A 16,125-nucleotide genomic window follows, 5' to 3' on the forward strand; every position below is an offset into this window, starting at 1 on the left:
GTTTGTATCTGCATGGCTGAGTATTAAAAAGTAAAACGATGTTTTACTATGTGTTTATTCTTTATTAAAATATCAGACTCACAAGACGTTCAATACCTTCAGGATAACAACCCATACTGCACTGCTCTGAACACGTCTTAGCTGGTCTACAATAAGCAAAGCTGGGCCGAGGGGAACATTGAGGGTCGAGGGAAACAAAACTCACTTTTTTCCGTGGGATCAGTCAGTAGCGAGTCAGTAACGGCGTTTACTTAGACCCCCCAACTCAGCAATACGCAAGAAATGATGTACACTTGCAGTACTACTTATAATAATAGTAATAAGATTTATATAGCACCTATCCTTTTCTGTGCTATTAAAGCACTTTACAATACGTAATTACTTCAGCTTTTCAATCCTCACGGAACGATTTACTCAAACTCCTCAGCGAAAACAATCGTCACTACAGATCACTTTTCCTCAAAACAGTGGCAATGATATCACGACAAATGTCAAAGGACAGCACGTTCTGAATCATCACAGGCCGGGCTGGGTTCCATGTGCTTACTGGAGGATTAAGTGGCCCTAAATACCATGTAGGAGTAGTGAATCAGGACGTCATCATGGAGGCTCAAACCCTTGAGCTTCCCTTCTTCCAGCTCATCAATTCCGTCTTCAATCTCCTTGTCAGTGAACTCGCTCAAAGAACTGTGGAAACGGCCACGAAGCATTTTGTACCACTGGGATTTCTCCATGCCCAAGAGAACCTTTTCCTCTGAAACTTCAACTTGAAAATTTGCCTCCCGCAGCATTGCGGTAACCCGTTCTTTACTAAACTTTTCTATGACTTCACCGAATGCGTTTTCTGCTTTGATGAAGAATGGAAAGCTTGTGGAAACATCAGCGTTTACGACCAAAAGCTCGCCCCCTGTTCGCAGATGGGCTTTCAAACCCCTGAATATCTTCACAGGCTGAGTAAAATGGTGCATGGAACCAATACATAGCACCTTGTCGAAGACCTGGTTGAATTCTAAATTGTCGAGGAATTCCCCCGCTGTTTTCGTCACGGAGTATACTCCTTTTCTTTCCTTGGCTAATATCTGCATCTCAGGGCTGGGATCCACGCACCAAATGGGATTTTTCAGGTGTCGCGCCTCAAAGATCTTTTCTGCAAAGAAACCAGTTCCACTACCAATATCGGCGACCACGTGATCAGGTTTTACGTCATCGACGTATTTCCAAAGCGAAGCCATCAAGGTCTCGTTCTGTGGCTGATAGAAGAAGTCATAATTGTTGGCTAGCAAACGATAGTGATCTGCAGCAAAAAAAAAAGGTATCACTGCAGTAAACACCGGTCTCGCGAGTAAGAACTTGTATTTTTCCAGGTTAGCCTCAACAGGTTCTTATATAAATGGTGCTTTACATAAATATAGGCTATATTGGTTCATAAACAGGTTATTTTCTTGATAACAAAATACATCTACCCTCCAGTACAGTGTGAAAACAACATGACACCTTGAACAGTCCAGCTTCAACTGACAAAGTATTGTTATGCAGTAGTATTTAATTGTTTCACCTAAATAAGTCAAGTATTTTTTTTTTCGGATTTACTATAACTAATTGGAGGATATATGTTATGAAATGTTGGCCTTTTCCTTTTTCTGAGAGCTTCTTTTGTTTTCCTTATAAATTCTTTAAGTCTTAAAAATAAATTTATAGAATAAAATCCTGATTTATATTTAAACGTTTAACAGTAAATTAGAAATTTTAGAACGGGTTCTTAAATTCGGGTTCTTATACTCGCCGGTTTTACTGTATGCCATTTTTGTTATTGTTTACCCTCAGAAACAATAAGTCATTAAAATTGAAGAAAAACACAAAATTTCGTTTCGCAAAATGGACTGAAGGGTTTGAAAGAAGACGGCACATGACCACTGGAACGTAATACTGAGTAGCTTTTGTTTTAAGGTTTTAATTGTTCACACCGTAAGATTTCATTGACAGTTTCAAACAGTAGAACCACAAAACATTTGTCTATAAATAAAAATGGGGTTTGTAGAAATACTCAGAGTCTTCGCGATATTCAAAACGGCGGCCACAAATTCCTCATTAACTTACCCTCTTTTTCGGAGCCAGTACTTCCTCGATTTTCTCTTTCCATATTGATGAATGTTGAATCCTATATATAAAAAAAAAAATTACATTAACGTAAATCCGAGCGTGGTGTGCTCGCCGATTTTTATTTTCGTCCTGAGCTTGTTCGCAGACTAATGATTAGGTCCAAGCAATGCCTTCATGGTGCGAAATTAAACCATGACTGATAGAAGATTGTACATTTAAAGTCGACTTGGTGAAAGGAAAATAAATCGATTTACAAGAGGCAAGCAAGGCCCATCTTACCTGTTTGATACAGGATCTTCAAGAAGCATAAATGATTGTTTTTGCTATACAGTATAATGAGTAGACTTGTCTCAAGTCGTCCTTTCATGAGACGAAAGAGTAACCTACGAAATTTAAATAATTTAAATATCCAGACGGACTCCATACGTGCTAAACTTTAGTTGTGACTTTTCTCCCTTACAAATAATTAGCACAACCCCAAAATGCTGCCTTGCCTGAGCTATGTTTACTGGGCAAAAATACCACATTCAATGACTGGAGTAAATGACTATGGGTAAAATCCCAAAGCCGCATTTATTTTGAAATATTTTTCATTCAAATCCTCGATAAAAAGTTTGGCCCAGTAAAGGTGAGGGCTCTGAAAACGCCAAAGCATGTGTCCGTACACATGCCGCCCCACCCCAGGCAAACGCAGCACAGAAAAGGGAAGAAAGTCAATGACATCTACTGATAGGTGGTATGCCAAACCAGGGAAAACAAACAAAGAAAAATTAAATACAATACAGGAAAGACAGGTTGAGTCGCCCTTGCAGACTAAGCCCATCCGTAACCTTTTCAATATTTGTCTACCCAAAGCAAGAGCTGCCCATGCTAGCTAATGCCTTGGATCAACCATAACCAACTAAACTATGTGAAATAAAAATATGAAAAATGTAATACAGGAAAGACAAGTTTAGTTGCCTTTACAAACTAAACCATTGGTAGCAACAAGGGCTCTTATTTCAAATAAACGTGAGCAACAAGGGTTCAATATAAAATAAATTGAGAGCAACAAGTGCTCTAAAAAAAATAAAACAAATTAAAATTGCGAGCAACAAGGGCTCTAGTATAAAACAGCAAAGAGCAACAAGGGCTCCAATTTAAATAAACATGAACCACAAGGGCTCAACATAAAATAAAATTAAACAAGAGCAACAAGGGCTCTAATATAAAATAAATTGAGAGCAACAAGGGCTCTAATATAAAACAGTTGAGAGCAAAAAGGGCTTCAACATAAACCAACTTTGAGTAACAAGGGCTCTAAAACAAAACATAAACAATCAAGAGCAACAAGAGCTCCATAAAACACGAATGAACAACACGAGCGCAGGGAATAAATATAACCAGAGCCATAAGGTGCTCACAAATAAATGAACTGCAGGCGCGAGGGCTCAAATTCCCAGGTATAAAGAAGACCAGGCGTAGTCAATCGATAAACCAATAATCGATAACAATCAATGGCAATCGATATCAATCTTCGATTGATATCGATTTCCAATACCACTCGAGAAGAATCGATAAAGAAAAAAAGTTGTGAGTTCGATTGATATCGATTTCCGATGGAAATCGATAAGGATTGATTATCGATTATCATCGATCTTTATCGGAAACTATTTTTGTCAATTTCTACATTTTCTATGGTTTTATTGAGTCATTCAATCGTGGATATGCAATGCAAATATCAACAAGCTGATACTAAAACAACAAGAACAATAACAGAACTAATAATAACTTGCCAAGCCAAGTACGGCACCTTATGCCAAAAGACGGAAGCGTTCGGGAGGGCTACAATATCCGTGCATATATCAGGGGCACCCAACGCATCGTTTCGGTAAATTATCTGTTCGGAAGGCCCTTAATCCCCTACAATTTTCTAAAAATAATTTTCGCCTCGAACTTTCGTGATATGGGAAATTTAAGGTCTGGTGTTTTCGGATTGATAAAAATGTCGTTTCGGGTACCGTAAAAAGGTCAGCTAAGATTTTCGGAAAGGAAATAAGACCTAAGTTTTTTGGGAAATGGACAAAAATGCCTTAGTAATTTTGAAAAGACTCTAGTTCCCCTAGAATGGCCGAACATATACAGTCAAACCTGTATGTAACGGCCCTGTATATAGCGGTCACCCTGTGTATAACGGTCACTGAACAACTTCCCAAAAATCGTCCCTTGTATTTACTGTTAAGTTGACCTGCATATAGCGGTCACCTGTATATAACGGACGCGGTCACCCTTTAGACTTCCTGAATGCACAATTTCATTATCTTCTACCTGTATATAACGGTCACGAAATTGGTTACGATTAACGAATAATGCCAGGGATATATCGATGACTCTAACCCCAACTGGAGGGAGGAGGTCCGAACGATCTCTTTGATGGCGAAGATGGTGAAATTGCAGCTAGCCCCCCTGAGACGCGAAGGAGAGGCAGCGATGCCGCAGAACTTGACCTTGATGGACTGATAAGACAGTAGCACAGGCAGTCGGGCTTGCAAAGCAGCTGAAAGACTTTGCTCAGTACTATGGACATGAAGAACTTTCTTTCACACTATTTTTTTTTCTTTCACACTAAGTAAAGTCAATGACATACTACATGAAATCAAGCTTCGAGCTCCGAAATATCAGAAAACTATAACCGATTTTTTTTAAAATCCATACTGATTATGTTAAAAGCTTTTCCTACAAGGAAACTTAGATGAGTATACATGTACTGCACCTCCGTAACAGTACGCCACGGACACTTTATAGGCCTTTTTTTTATCCTGATTATTGCGTTGCTGTTACTCGTTATTGTCACTAAAACGTAAATTGAGTGATAATTTGTACATAAAATGCTATTTATTGACTTCTGGGGGAGTTTAAAGGAAACCTGTGTACAGCGGTCACCCTGTATATAACGGTCACCTGGCCATTTACCAAGGGTGACCGTTATATACAGGTTTGACTGTAAAAATATTATAGCGCAGCTTTAAATAAATCTACAGAGCTTTAAAGGCACTCCAGATAGCCTAAAATGGCGTTTCAAAGGATCTGAGAGAAAACTCCCATTGGGTGCCCCTGATATATAGGATCGAGTTGGACTTTCATCTACGCGATCCGAGAACGCCATAAAGGAGATGCAAGATGCAATCGACAGCGCTGGGATGAATGGCCAAGTTAAAATATTTTAAAACCCCAAACCGAGAACTACCTGCTAAAATAATAAAATGTTTTACCATTTGAACGCGGGTCTCCTATTGTTTACTAAATAGTAATGTCATCTTTGAAACGAATACTCCTCCAGGGACTCCTAGGGATTAGTGATTGTTATCGATTACTGTCGATTATTATCCATTATCTCAATCGATAACAATCGCTAATAAATTTTTTTTGTGAGTTCGATTGTTATCGATTACCGATTTCAATCAATATCAATCGGTGATTGATATCGATTGATATCGATGGTATCGATTGATTTCCGATATCGATTTCTATCGATTGACTACGCCTGGAGACGATCAAAGCAAGCGAAGGGCCTTCAAGATGGCTCTCCGATAGCTGTGATAAAGGGAATACTGGCCGCGAGAGTTCAAGTGAACACCATCGCACAAATAAGGACTGACGGTTGGATTAATAAAACCCCCGTGACGCCAGGAAAAAACATTGAGGCGAAGCTCTAGAACACCGTTTAGCTACTGATTAAGGATCGGTGCCGCCGCGTTGAAGAACGGCGCGCGAACACGAGGTATCACCTCGCAAACATCGATGACACGTACCGAATAAGACGCCAAGAGCAATTGGACCAAATGAAATCATCAATCTCGGAACCAACAACCTCAGGACGATCATCAACAAGATCATTAGTGCCTATTTCAAGAATAATAATATCAGGTTGAAGAGCCGAAGCAACTCCAAGGTCATAAAGACGAAGTTTCTCCACAGTATAACCACCAACGCCATGCAAGTGAATCATGGCGTCACCCACGAGATCAAAATGCTCGGAAGCACGAGCATCGATTCAATTTGATGGAAGCCTTCGAACAAATGATTGGCCCAATACGAGAACCGTAGGAGGTGAGCAAGCCATGGAAGAGACCAAGCCAAAGAAAGAACCTAAGAAAAACCGTGAAATCGACTACGCACACGTGGAACCAGACTACAATCCGACCCAACCAGGGGCGGGAGAGAACACTCTGGTCAGCCTGGCATTTTTTTTGTATCTGAATCATCCAACAAAAATTGACGTCACATCCGGTCAAATCGGCGCCTCGGCGGCGGCGAAGTCGAATGATGGCGTCCGGGTCAGGCATGATTTCTTCGGATTTTTGAGCCATCAGTATCAGGAATTGTGAACTGTGGATATGAAAGATGTTGTAAAGATATTGCTTCGACTTCATGAGCAAGGGTTTTCCAAAGCAGTGATTTTTTTCTATTGTTTTGACGGAAAATACGAGACAGCTAAGCGTCGTGTCATGGCGAAAATTTCACACTCTCAAAACGAGTGGCGTTCAGACTTTTGGCTCTTGTGGCTTCTGATCGTTCGAAAGCTGAAATTATAATAGCCTATCCCGTGTGCAACATAATGGAGGAGACATCGTCAGTCATAGTTTGCAGTGTTAACATCGGGAACCTAATTATCACTCGACGTGAAGTGTTGGAAGCCTGTATCATTGAAGCTGTTCCAATTGTCTTTGTTGTAAGGGACTCGTAATCTTCGAGGTGAGTAAATGTAGTTATCTTCATTTCCAGTTCTTTTCTGCCGACGTGAGTACCTTTACATGTGGGCTTTAGAGTAAAAAGTCGGTTTTGTGCTTCGTAGTTCTTTAATAAAGACGCAAGTGACGTTTAATTATTAAATAGTAATAATTCTCTTATCTGAAATGCATTCATATCATGTGGTCCTGCAGGTGCAGGCTTGAGGAGGGGCTTGAGTCACAAAATGCATCTGCGTGGCCTGGTTCATATTGCTAGAATGAGACAGTTGTTAACGTTAAGTTATTGATGTCAAGCCATCTTAAACAATAAATTAAATAGCATTATTTTAAATGACATTATTTCTCAAGTATTTAAAGAAACAACCCCTTCACCCTTTACTTCATCTGCACTCTCACCACTTGGGTGCTCATGGGTTAAAAGTTTTTATACATTTGTACTATAATTATGCGCATGTGACGTCAAATTGTGGTAAGAACAAACAGCATGCCACAAGCCACAGACAAGTCGCATGGCTGATGTTCTTACCTTGTTTTGATGCCCTTGTTTTGATATTTTTCCTCTTTGGGTTATCAAAGGACACATGAAAGGCCAAATGAACTTTGAAAACTCTTTATGGCTGACAATGTCATTTGTACATGACATGATGAACCCCCTCCACTGCCAGAAAAGGTCCGCTAAAATAAGCCAGCTTATACAGATTTCAAGGTTTACTTATCTCATCTGTAACCAACTCAAAGTACGTATATTTTCCAATACTTTTTATTTTTTTAATCTTTTTTTGATTAACCTATATTATTGGCAATACAAACGAAGTGCAAGCACATTGCACCGCCTTAACAACTACATGAGAGCATCGATGGGGAAAAGCCGGTTATCAAGCCTCGCGCTTCTCCACATCCATTACGATACCACCATGGACCTTGATGTTTTAGTAGATACCCATGCGCGGCTTCATCCCAGAAGAATACAACTGGGAAACCTTCTGTAACCGTTCCAGTTCAGCACTGTTATCATTGACAAAAAGAATAACGAAATGTCGTAATTATTGCTTTTTCAAACACCAGTGACAAGAGAGTTTGGGAACAAAAAAGGGGCTTTATTGCTTGCTTAGACAAACGCAACCGTTGTAAGCCGATGGGAACCAAGGAGAAACGATAAAACTACTGCACCTTACTAGAGGGAGGGTAATAGGAAAAAGTTCCTAGTCGACTTGAGGTCACTAAAGGTAATGATTAAGGAGGCTCACAGCAGTTTTTTTGGACGTGGGGTGGAAGTTTTGAAATTACCATCTTGCATAGAAGATCAAATTTGATCTCCTTCATACTACATCATCATTTCAAGATATGATCAAAGTTAATTTTCTCATCCAGTTGAAATGAAAAGACAAAGTGTCAAGTTTTATTTTGGTAGAGATATTGGTAAAAGATGCGGGAATAAATAAAATCACCTAGTAAAAATTGATTCATTATTTACTTGAAAACGCTCTTACAGATTTTTTTCTAATTTCGCCTACGCGTTGTCTACATTGAGGAGTTTAAATCCCTAAAGTTTTGTCATATAGTGTCTGACTAGATTTCAAGATAATCAACAATGTTTAAAATGAGAGGCTATGCGCTACTGTTGCTATGGTAATAGTTGTTGCTTGGAAACCGATGAGAAAATCAACTTTGATTATATGTTGAAATGATGATGTAGTATGAATAAGATCGAAGTTTATCTCGTATGCGAGATTGTAATTCCAAAACTTCCACCCCCCGTCCAAAAAAACTGCTATTTGGTCCGTTCAAAGATAAAAAGAACCTACCCGCATCAGAACCATCCTACAGGCCTGTTATTTCAGTTATGTTAGTTGGTGCCAAATATTTAAGAGTGGGGAATTGTCTTTTTCTCTGTGTCCAAGGTTGGGAAAGAACATAAAGTAGAAAAAATATTGCAAATTCCTGGAGGTTATCTAGCAGCAGAAATTGACCCATACATTAAGTAATAATAACATTCTCCTTTGAACCAATGAAATTCAAAGTTCATTTTGACAAGAAATATTGAGTTCTGTTCAATTCAATGAAGAATCAAAAGTTCAATAACCACACAATCAGTTCAAAAACCACACATCAGTTCAGTGACAGTAGATCTTAAATGTAAGAAAAAGTATAGGTGATGTGTTTTCAACTTTCTCTCCTTCATGCTTGTCAAGGATGCAAATGAGAGGCCTGCTTGTAAATGTCATATTAGTTCAAATTCAAAGAAGGCTTAAAAATTCAATTACCACACCAAAACAACAAACCTCCCACCCCCCCCCCCCAAAAAAAAAAGGGGGGCAATATGTAAATGTATATGTATTTATTAACCACCTGGGTGACAGCAGACCTCAAAATTAAGAAAATTTACTGGTGTGGGTGTTTTTATTTCAATGGTCTTGCAGGGGAAAAGGGAAGGGAGGTGGACAAATATGTTTGTATTATATTAATAGGTTTATATGTTATATTACCATTGCTTAGAATTTTCCTTACATAGATGAAATTTTTAGGGATTTAATGTTTTTAATTTTCATTTCAATTCTTTTATTTTTAGAGATTTAACCAAAAACTCAAAAGGAAAGAGACCGGCAAATCCCCCCAGACACGGCAAGAAAGGAAACAGACAGCGAAAGGAAGAAAGCAACAAGACTGGAAGAAACTGCGATGGCCATACAGTTACCAGAAGACAAGGAGGAGCTTGTAAAAAGGGAAACAGGGATTGCGGCACTTGAGAGAAGAATCAAGAGACAAGAAGAGTCAGTTAAAAAGTAAAGCAAAAAAATAAAAAAAACAGTAATGGAGGCCGGTGGCTGCCCAGCTAAGGCTTATGGCTGGTCAACTTGACAGCTTGGCTGACCAAATTTTGGATCATAGGAATACGTCAGTGTAATCAAACACGATGCTGTACACCATTGTGAAAAATTATTGTCAGCAGACATTTATTGGACTTTGACACATAGTAAATTATAATAAATCATATAACTAAGCGGCCATTGCAGTTACTCCCGGTCTTGTCGCATTCTTCCTTTCGCTGTCTGTTTCCTTTCTTGCCGTCTCAGGGTGATTTGCCGGTTTCCTTTTGAGTTTTTGTTTAAATCTCTAAAAATAAAAAACGACAAATTAAAAACATTAAATCCCTAAAAATTTCATCTACGTAAGGAAAATTGTAAACCATGGTAATATAGCGTATAAACCCTATTAATATAATGCAAACATATTTGTCCACTTCCCTTCCCTTTCCCCCTGCAAGACCCATTGAAATAAAAGCACCCACACCAGTAAATTTCTTAATTTTGAGGTCTGCTATCACCCAGGTGGTTAATAAATATATATACATTTATATAATCCCCCTTTTTTTTGGGGGGGGGGGGGGGGAGGTTTGTTGTTTTGGTGTGGTGATTGAATTTACAAGCAGGCCTCTCATTTGTATCCTTGACAAGGATGAAGGAGAGAAAGTTGAAAACACATCACCTATAGTTTTTCTTATATTTAAGGTCTACTGTCACTGAAGTGATGTGTGTTTTTTGAACTGTTGCTGTGACTATTTGACTTATTGATTTTCAATGAACCATAGGACTTCTAGATTTTTACAAAATTACCAATGGGCCACTAATCTGCATCATTGACAAGAAGGAAGTGGAACTATGTACAAGAAAAAGTTACATTATTGGGCAACTGTTGCCAAATATGATTACAAAGACAAACAATGGATAAGTGGGCAATAGATTTTTAAATGCATGTAAGCCTGTTACCATTATTTGTAACACATAGATACTTATTAGTTTTACTTATACTTTCTCCCTACTCTAAATATGGACCATGCTCCCGTAAAACCCTCTCTCCTCCTACCTGTCCCATTGAAATAAAAACATTTCACCTATATAGTTATTCTTACAATTGTCTAGTGTCTCTGAACTGATGTGGGTTTTTGAATTGATTGTGTGGTTATTGAATTTTTGTTTTTTCATTGAATTGTATGGACCACGCTCCCGTAAAACCCTCTTCCCTCCCCTCTTGTCTTATCTGTCCCATTGGAATAAAAAACCTTTCACCTATGGTTATTCTTGCAATTAAGGTCTACTGTCACTGAACTGATGTGTGATTTTTGAACTGATTGTGTGGTTATTGAACTTTTGATTTTTCATTGAATTGAACAGAACTCAATATTCCTTGTCAAAATAAACTTTGAATTTCATTGGTTCAAAGGAGACTGTTATTAGAACTTAAAGTATGGGTCAATTTCTGCTGCTAGATAACCTCCAGGAATTTGCAATATTTGTTTACCTTATGTTCTCTTCCCCAGCCTCGGACATAGAGAAAAAGACAGTTCCCCACCCTTAAATATTTGGCACCAACTAACATAACTGAAATAACTAGTAAATAATTATATGATGTACAAATGACATTGTCAGCCATAAAGAGTTTTCAAAGTCCATTTGGCCCTCCATGTATCCTTTGTTAACCCAAAGAGGGCATCAAAACAAGGACATCAGTCATGCCACCATTCTGTGGCTTCTGGCATACTGTTTGTTCTTACCACAATTTGATGTCACATGTGCATAATTATAGTACAAATGTATAAAAAAGCCTTAACCCATGAACGCCCAAGTGGTGAGAGTGCAGATGAACAGTGAAAGTTGAAGGGGTTGTTTCTTTCAATACTTGAGGTATAATGTCATTTCCAATAATACTATTTAATTTATTGTTTAAGATGGCTTGACATCAATAACTTTAACAACTGTCTCACACCAGCAATATGAACCATGCCACGCAGACACATTTTCTGACTCAAGCCCATCCTCAAGCCTGCACTTGCAGGACAACATGATATGAATGCATTTCAGATAAGAGAATTGCTATAATTAAACATACATACATATAATTTTTGTTAAGGCAGGTCGGTTTGCGGCAAACCCAAAGGCTGGTGTGGAGCTGCCAGTTACTAAAAAAACTACTTAAATATATGTACAACTCTTAATTTACAAAAGCTCACTCAACGTAAAGAAATTTCAAGAACTTAGAAGTATAAAAAATTCGGTTTGTTTTGATGTTATCACACAGGCCTCCTTTTCGAATTAAATACGATCTAATGTCCTTGATGCCTGTCTAAGTTTTTGTTTGAAAAGCTGTAGGGAGGAAGCATCCTTGATGGCCTTAGGTAGTAAATTCCAGACAATAGGCCCTCTGTACCTTGCACTATTTCTACCAAGGTCACTGTTACACCGTACATGCGGAAAGTCATTAATACGCCTTAGGTTGTAATTACTATCAATGTTGCGTTTTGTGACAAGGGCAGTAAGTTGATCAGGTAAACTATTATGATAAACTTGATACATTATAGAAGCGAGTCTACGTTTGTAAATATAGCGTAATGATTTCCATTTAACTAAGTCAAGGACGTCAGAGTCCAGAGTTTCGCTGGGCAGTTTATGGATTGGTTTGGCTGTAAATGTTCCAATTCATTTAATGTGGATGGTGAACAGGATCCCCAAATAGCGATGCAGTACGTGATGCTTGAGACAATCCCTTTAAAATATATTTCTTCTAGTACACCTGAGGGTAGGGCTTTGAGCTTTTTAAGGAATTTTAGCTTTCCTCCAAACTTAGTACAGGGCTTTAACTTGCGGTTTCCAGTTCAGTTTATAATCAATTTCAACACCTGCGCAAGTGGATTTGGTGGTGAAGTAAATGTGAGAGTTTCCGAACATTAGAGGTCTCGTTGGTCCGACAAAGACTTGACTGGAAATCAGCATTTTGCCACGGTCTTACCAGTGTGAACAGTCAGGTGATTTTTACAGCACCACACTTTGAAGTCGTTTAATATTAGATTTAACGCATCAATGATTTCTTCGACTCCTTTCCCAAGGTAATAAATTGTGGTGTCATCTGCAAACATATGAATGGACCCAGTTTCGGAAGAGTTCGGTAAATCGTTGACATATATTGTAAAGAGTCTGGGACCCAGTAAAGAACCTTGGGGAACACCGATATCAATTTGTTGTAGCTTTGATCGTATTCCGTTAACAGTAACATATTGCAATCTTTCATGAAGGTAGCTTGCGATCCACTCGTGGAACACACCAGACACACCTATATCGGACAATTTATCTTTTAGCATGGCATGGTCGACGGTGTCGAACGCCTTCTTGAAGTCGACAAATAGAACTCCAACTTTGTAGCCATCATCAATTGCCTTTTTCCATGCTTCAGTCAAATACCAAAATAGTGATTCGGTGGAGACACCTCTCTTGAAGCCCCACTGATTTGAGTGTATAAGTTCATTTGTTACAAGGTGATAATCTAAGGAATCACAAACAATGCTCTTTAATATTTTGCTATTTAATAAATTAAGCATAGTCAGTGGTCGGTAGTTGGCGCAGTCTGATTTAGTCCCCTTCTTAAATACCGGGACTACCTCTCCAATCTTCCAATTACTAGGGAAAATGCCACGTTGTATACTATTTTTGAAGATACTAAAAAGGCCTTCAAATAGTGACTCAGCTGCCGCGGCCATATCACGCGACATTATTTTGTCGGGACCACCTGTTTTTTGCTTGATGTGAGTTAACTTCAGCTTTATTTGTTCCTCGAAGATTGCAAGTCACTTGCGTCTTTATTAAAGAACTACAAAGCACAAAACCGACTTATCACTCTAAAGCCCACATGTAAAGGTACTCACGTCGGCAGAAAAGAACTGGAAATGAAGATAACTACATTTACTCACCTCGAAGATTACGAGTCCCTTACAACAAAGACAATATTGGAACAGCTTCAATGATACAGGCTTCCGACACTTCACGTCGAGTGATAATTAGGTTCCCGATGTTAACACTGCAAACTATGACTGACGATGTCTCCTCCATTATGTTGCACACGGGATAGGCTATTATAATTTCAGCTTTCGAACGATCAGAAGCCACAAGAGCCAAAAGTCTGAACGCCACTCGTTTCGAGAGTGTGAAATTTTCGCCATGACACGACGCTTAGCTGTCTCGTATTTTCCGTCAAAACAATAGAAAAAAATCACTTCTTTGGAAAACCCTTGCTCATGAAGCCGAAGCAATATCTTTACAACATCTTACAGATCCACAGTTCACAATTCCTGATACTGATGGCTCAAAAATCCGAAGAAATCATGCCTGACCCGGACGCCATCATTCGACTTCGCCGAGACAGTACAGGCTGCTGGGCGCCGATTTGACCGGATGTGACGTCAATTTTTGTTGGATGATTCTGATACGAAAATTTGAGCAACCAACCGAGATCCAAAACAAAACCACAAATCGAACGAAAACGAAAAGCTTTTAGCTTGCAAAAACAAATGGGCCAGGAGAAACTACTAGAGGGGGTAAAAAATGATGAAACTCACCTCGAATGAAAAAGCGTGTCTTTAACCACCGTCAAGATGAACTGAAGTAACACTCACGTGGATGCCTGGTCACATGGCCAGCATAAGACTCCTAAAGGGTATCGGCTGAAATGTGAATGCCTGCCACCCCAAGTCCCAGGCCCCCAGGGAACTGAAAAATACTCACTTGGAAGAAGAGACATAAAAATCCTAGTTGGAAGCAAATATTTCCTTTGTGCTTAACTTGTGACTTTTTCTTGCGTTACAGTTTTTTAATCACCTATCGTTCTTTTTTAGTTTTTTTTTTTTTTACATTTCAACGTATCCACCTTTTTGACTTGATAATGACGTTAAGCAGCGTCGAAACGTCGTTTTTAGTTATTTTTTAAATCTTAAAATTATTTTTTAAAAGTAATGTTTTATCCCATGTTTTTATTGTCAAATGTATTTCCAAGTCAGTTCTTCTTCGAGATCTAATTATATAATTAGCATATTGAAAGTCTTATTTTGTGTGTACAAGTATAATTATATACCTAGTTTCGGTCTTATCTTTCTGGCCGGGGGCAGAATAGCCTGTGGGGAGCGGCTCAAAGTACATTGTGATGCGCTCCTGATATGTCCAATTGCCGCAATGGCCGTAGGCTCAATTTCCAGCCGCTGTTCGGGAAACGATTTCCAGCTCGATTTCCAGCGGCTGTTCGGGAGCCCGCGGGGACCGGACTCGAGAGAGCGGCGGAAATCGAGCCTACAATATATGGCCGAGGTTTAAACGTTATCAAGAGAGTTGCTTCCGTCCATCTGGCCAAAACTTTCTTCTCCCCAAAATCTCATTCACAAGGTTATACATGATAACTGCCGTACACTTTGACTAAAGTCTCCCGAGGGATATTATTCCCCTCCCCCCCCCCCCGCCAATTCCCCAACCGCCACCCTCAATATTGTGTACTCATTGCCGGTTGCTGTGTCCAGAGCCAGTTCTCTCGTGATTCGCGCCCTGCTTATACACGGAAATTAGAAAGTGCCTCGTGTCGAAATAAACCGTTGAAATTTACGGCTGGTTTACATTCGCATCTACACGATGATAGAGTGAGCCCCTTATTTAAGCGCCTTGTGGTTTTTCATGGGCTTTATCCGGCCACCTTCATTTTATCATTATTACACTTGTAATTTGATTTATAGTGGCAAAAATAAACTTGAACTTATTTTTCTTTCCTTAAATTCCTGACGTGTTTATAACAGTATTAATAATACATTGCTTAGGCTAATTTGATATTTCTTGCCTTTAGTCATTCTCGTCCCCAGAGCCACCTGGTCCTCTTAGCCGCTGGAGGCTGGGCGCGAGAACCAAGTGGCTCTGGGGACACAGTTACGGAAGTCCTAGATTCTAGGACTTCCGGTATTCATGTATGAAGTCTTGAAATGTCATTAAATTTAGTGAGAATAACATGGCGGATAAGTTTATTGAGATACTGGCGTTGTTCTGCGTCTTCTTATTTTGGAAACGATTTCTCTTCGTAAGCAGCTTGGGAACGCAATTAGAATTATTCTCGAGAAAAGGAGGGATGTGTCAGGTGTCTGCCTTCGACAAATCCTTGATATTCCAGCTTTTGCCCTTTGTTTTGACCCATGGCTGGAGGTCAGTGACTCCATCATTTTGGTCGCATCGCCGTTGAATGCGCTGATGCGGGATCAGATATCAATCTTGACAGCATGAAACTACCATCTGCAATGATTCTTTGAGGCGAATCGTTAGACTTCTCTGTATCCCAAATTGAACGAATATTAAGTGTATTTAAGTTTATTGGAAAGAAATAGGAAGGTTTTGGACAGTGTTGAGATTAGGGAAAAGATCAAAGCAGCTGTAGTTGATGTGGCACATCTCATTGCAGAATGGTAACAAGTTTTATACTATTTCTTTTCACAATAAACACA

At 39.2% G+C, this 16,125-nt stretch overlaps 1 protein-coding gene and 1 long non-coding RNA gene across 2 annotated transcripts; one reads left to right on the forward strand and one right to left on the reverse strand.

The window, feature by feature from the left end:
• Positions 1-41: 41 nt before the first annotated feature.
• Positions 42-14,309, reverse strand: LOC146461802 (uncharacterized). The gene is made up of 3 exons (XM_085086755.1): positions 14,215-14,309; positions 2,098-2,158; positions 42-1,294 (listed from the first exon to the last, which is right to left on the reverse strand). Exons 2-3 carry the CDS (start codon positions 2,138-2,140, stop codon positions 555-557), a joined length of 783 nt encoding a protein of 260 aa, XP_084942881.1. The 5' UTR covers positions 2,141-2,158; positions 14,215-14,309; the 3' UTR covers positions 42-554.
• LOC146461803 (uncharacterized) lies at positions 6,259-9,636 on the forward strand. Its single transcript, XR_014857371.1, has 2 exons — positions 6,259-6,834; positions 9,400-9,636. It is a non-coding gene; the product is annotated as an uncharacterized LOC146461803 (long non-coding RNA).
• Positions 14,310-16,125: the final 1,816 nt, after the last annotated feature.

Source organism: Pavona decussata, unplaced genomic scaffold (genome assembly GCF_977016875.1).
Source record: "Pavona decussata unplaced genomic scaffold, jaPavDecu1.1 SCAFFOLD_195, whole genome shotgun sequence".
Classification (NCBI taxonomy): domain Eukaryota; kingdom Metazoa; phylum Cnidaria; class Anthozoa; order Scleractinia; family Agariciidae; genus Pavona; species Pavona decussata.

Coding starts and splice junctions, on each gene's coding strand:
- LOC146461802 (XM_085086755.1), bottom strand. CDS start 2,140: ATGGAAAGAGAAAATCGAGGAAGTACTGGCTCCGAAAAAGAGG. Junction 1,295..2,097: donor TACTGGCTCCGAAAAAGAGG/GTAAGTTAATGA, acceptor TTTTTGCTGCAG/ATCACTATCGTTTGCTAGCC.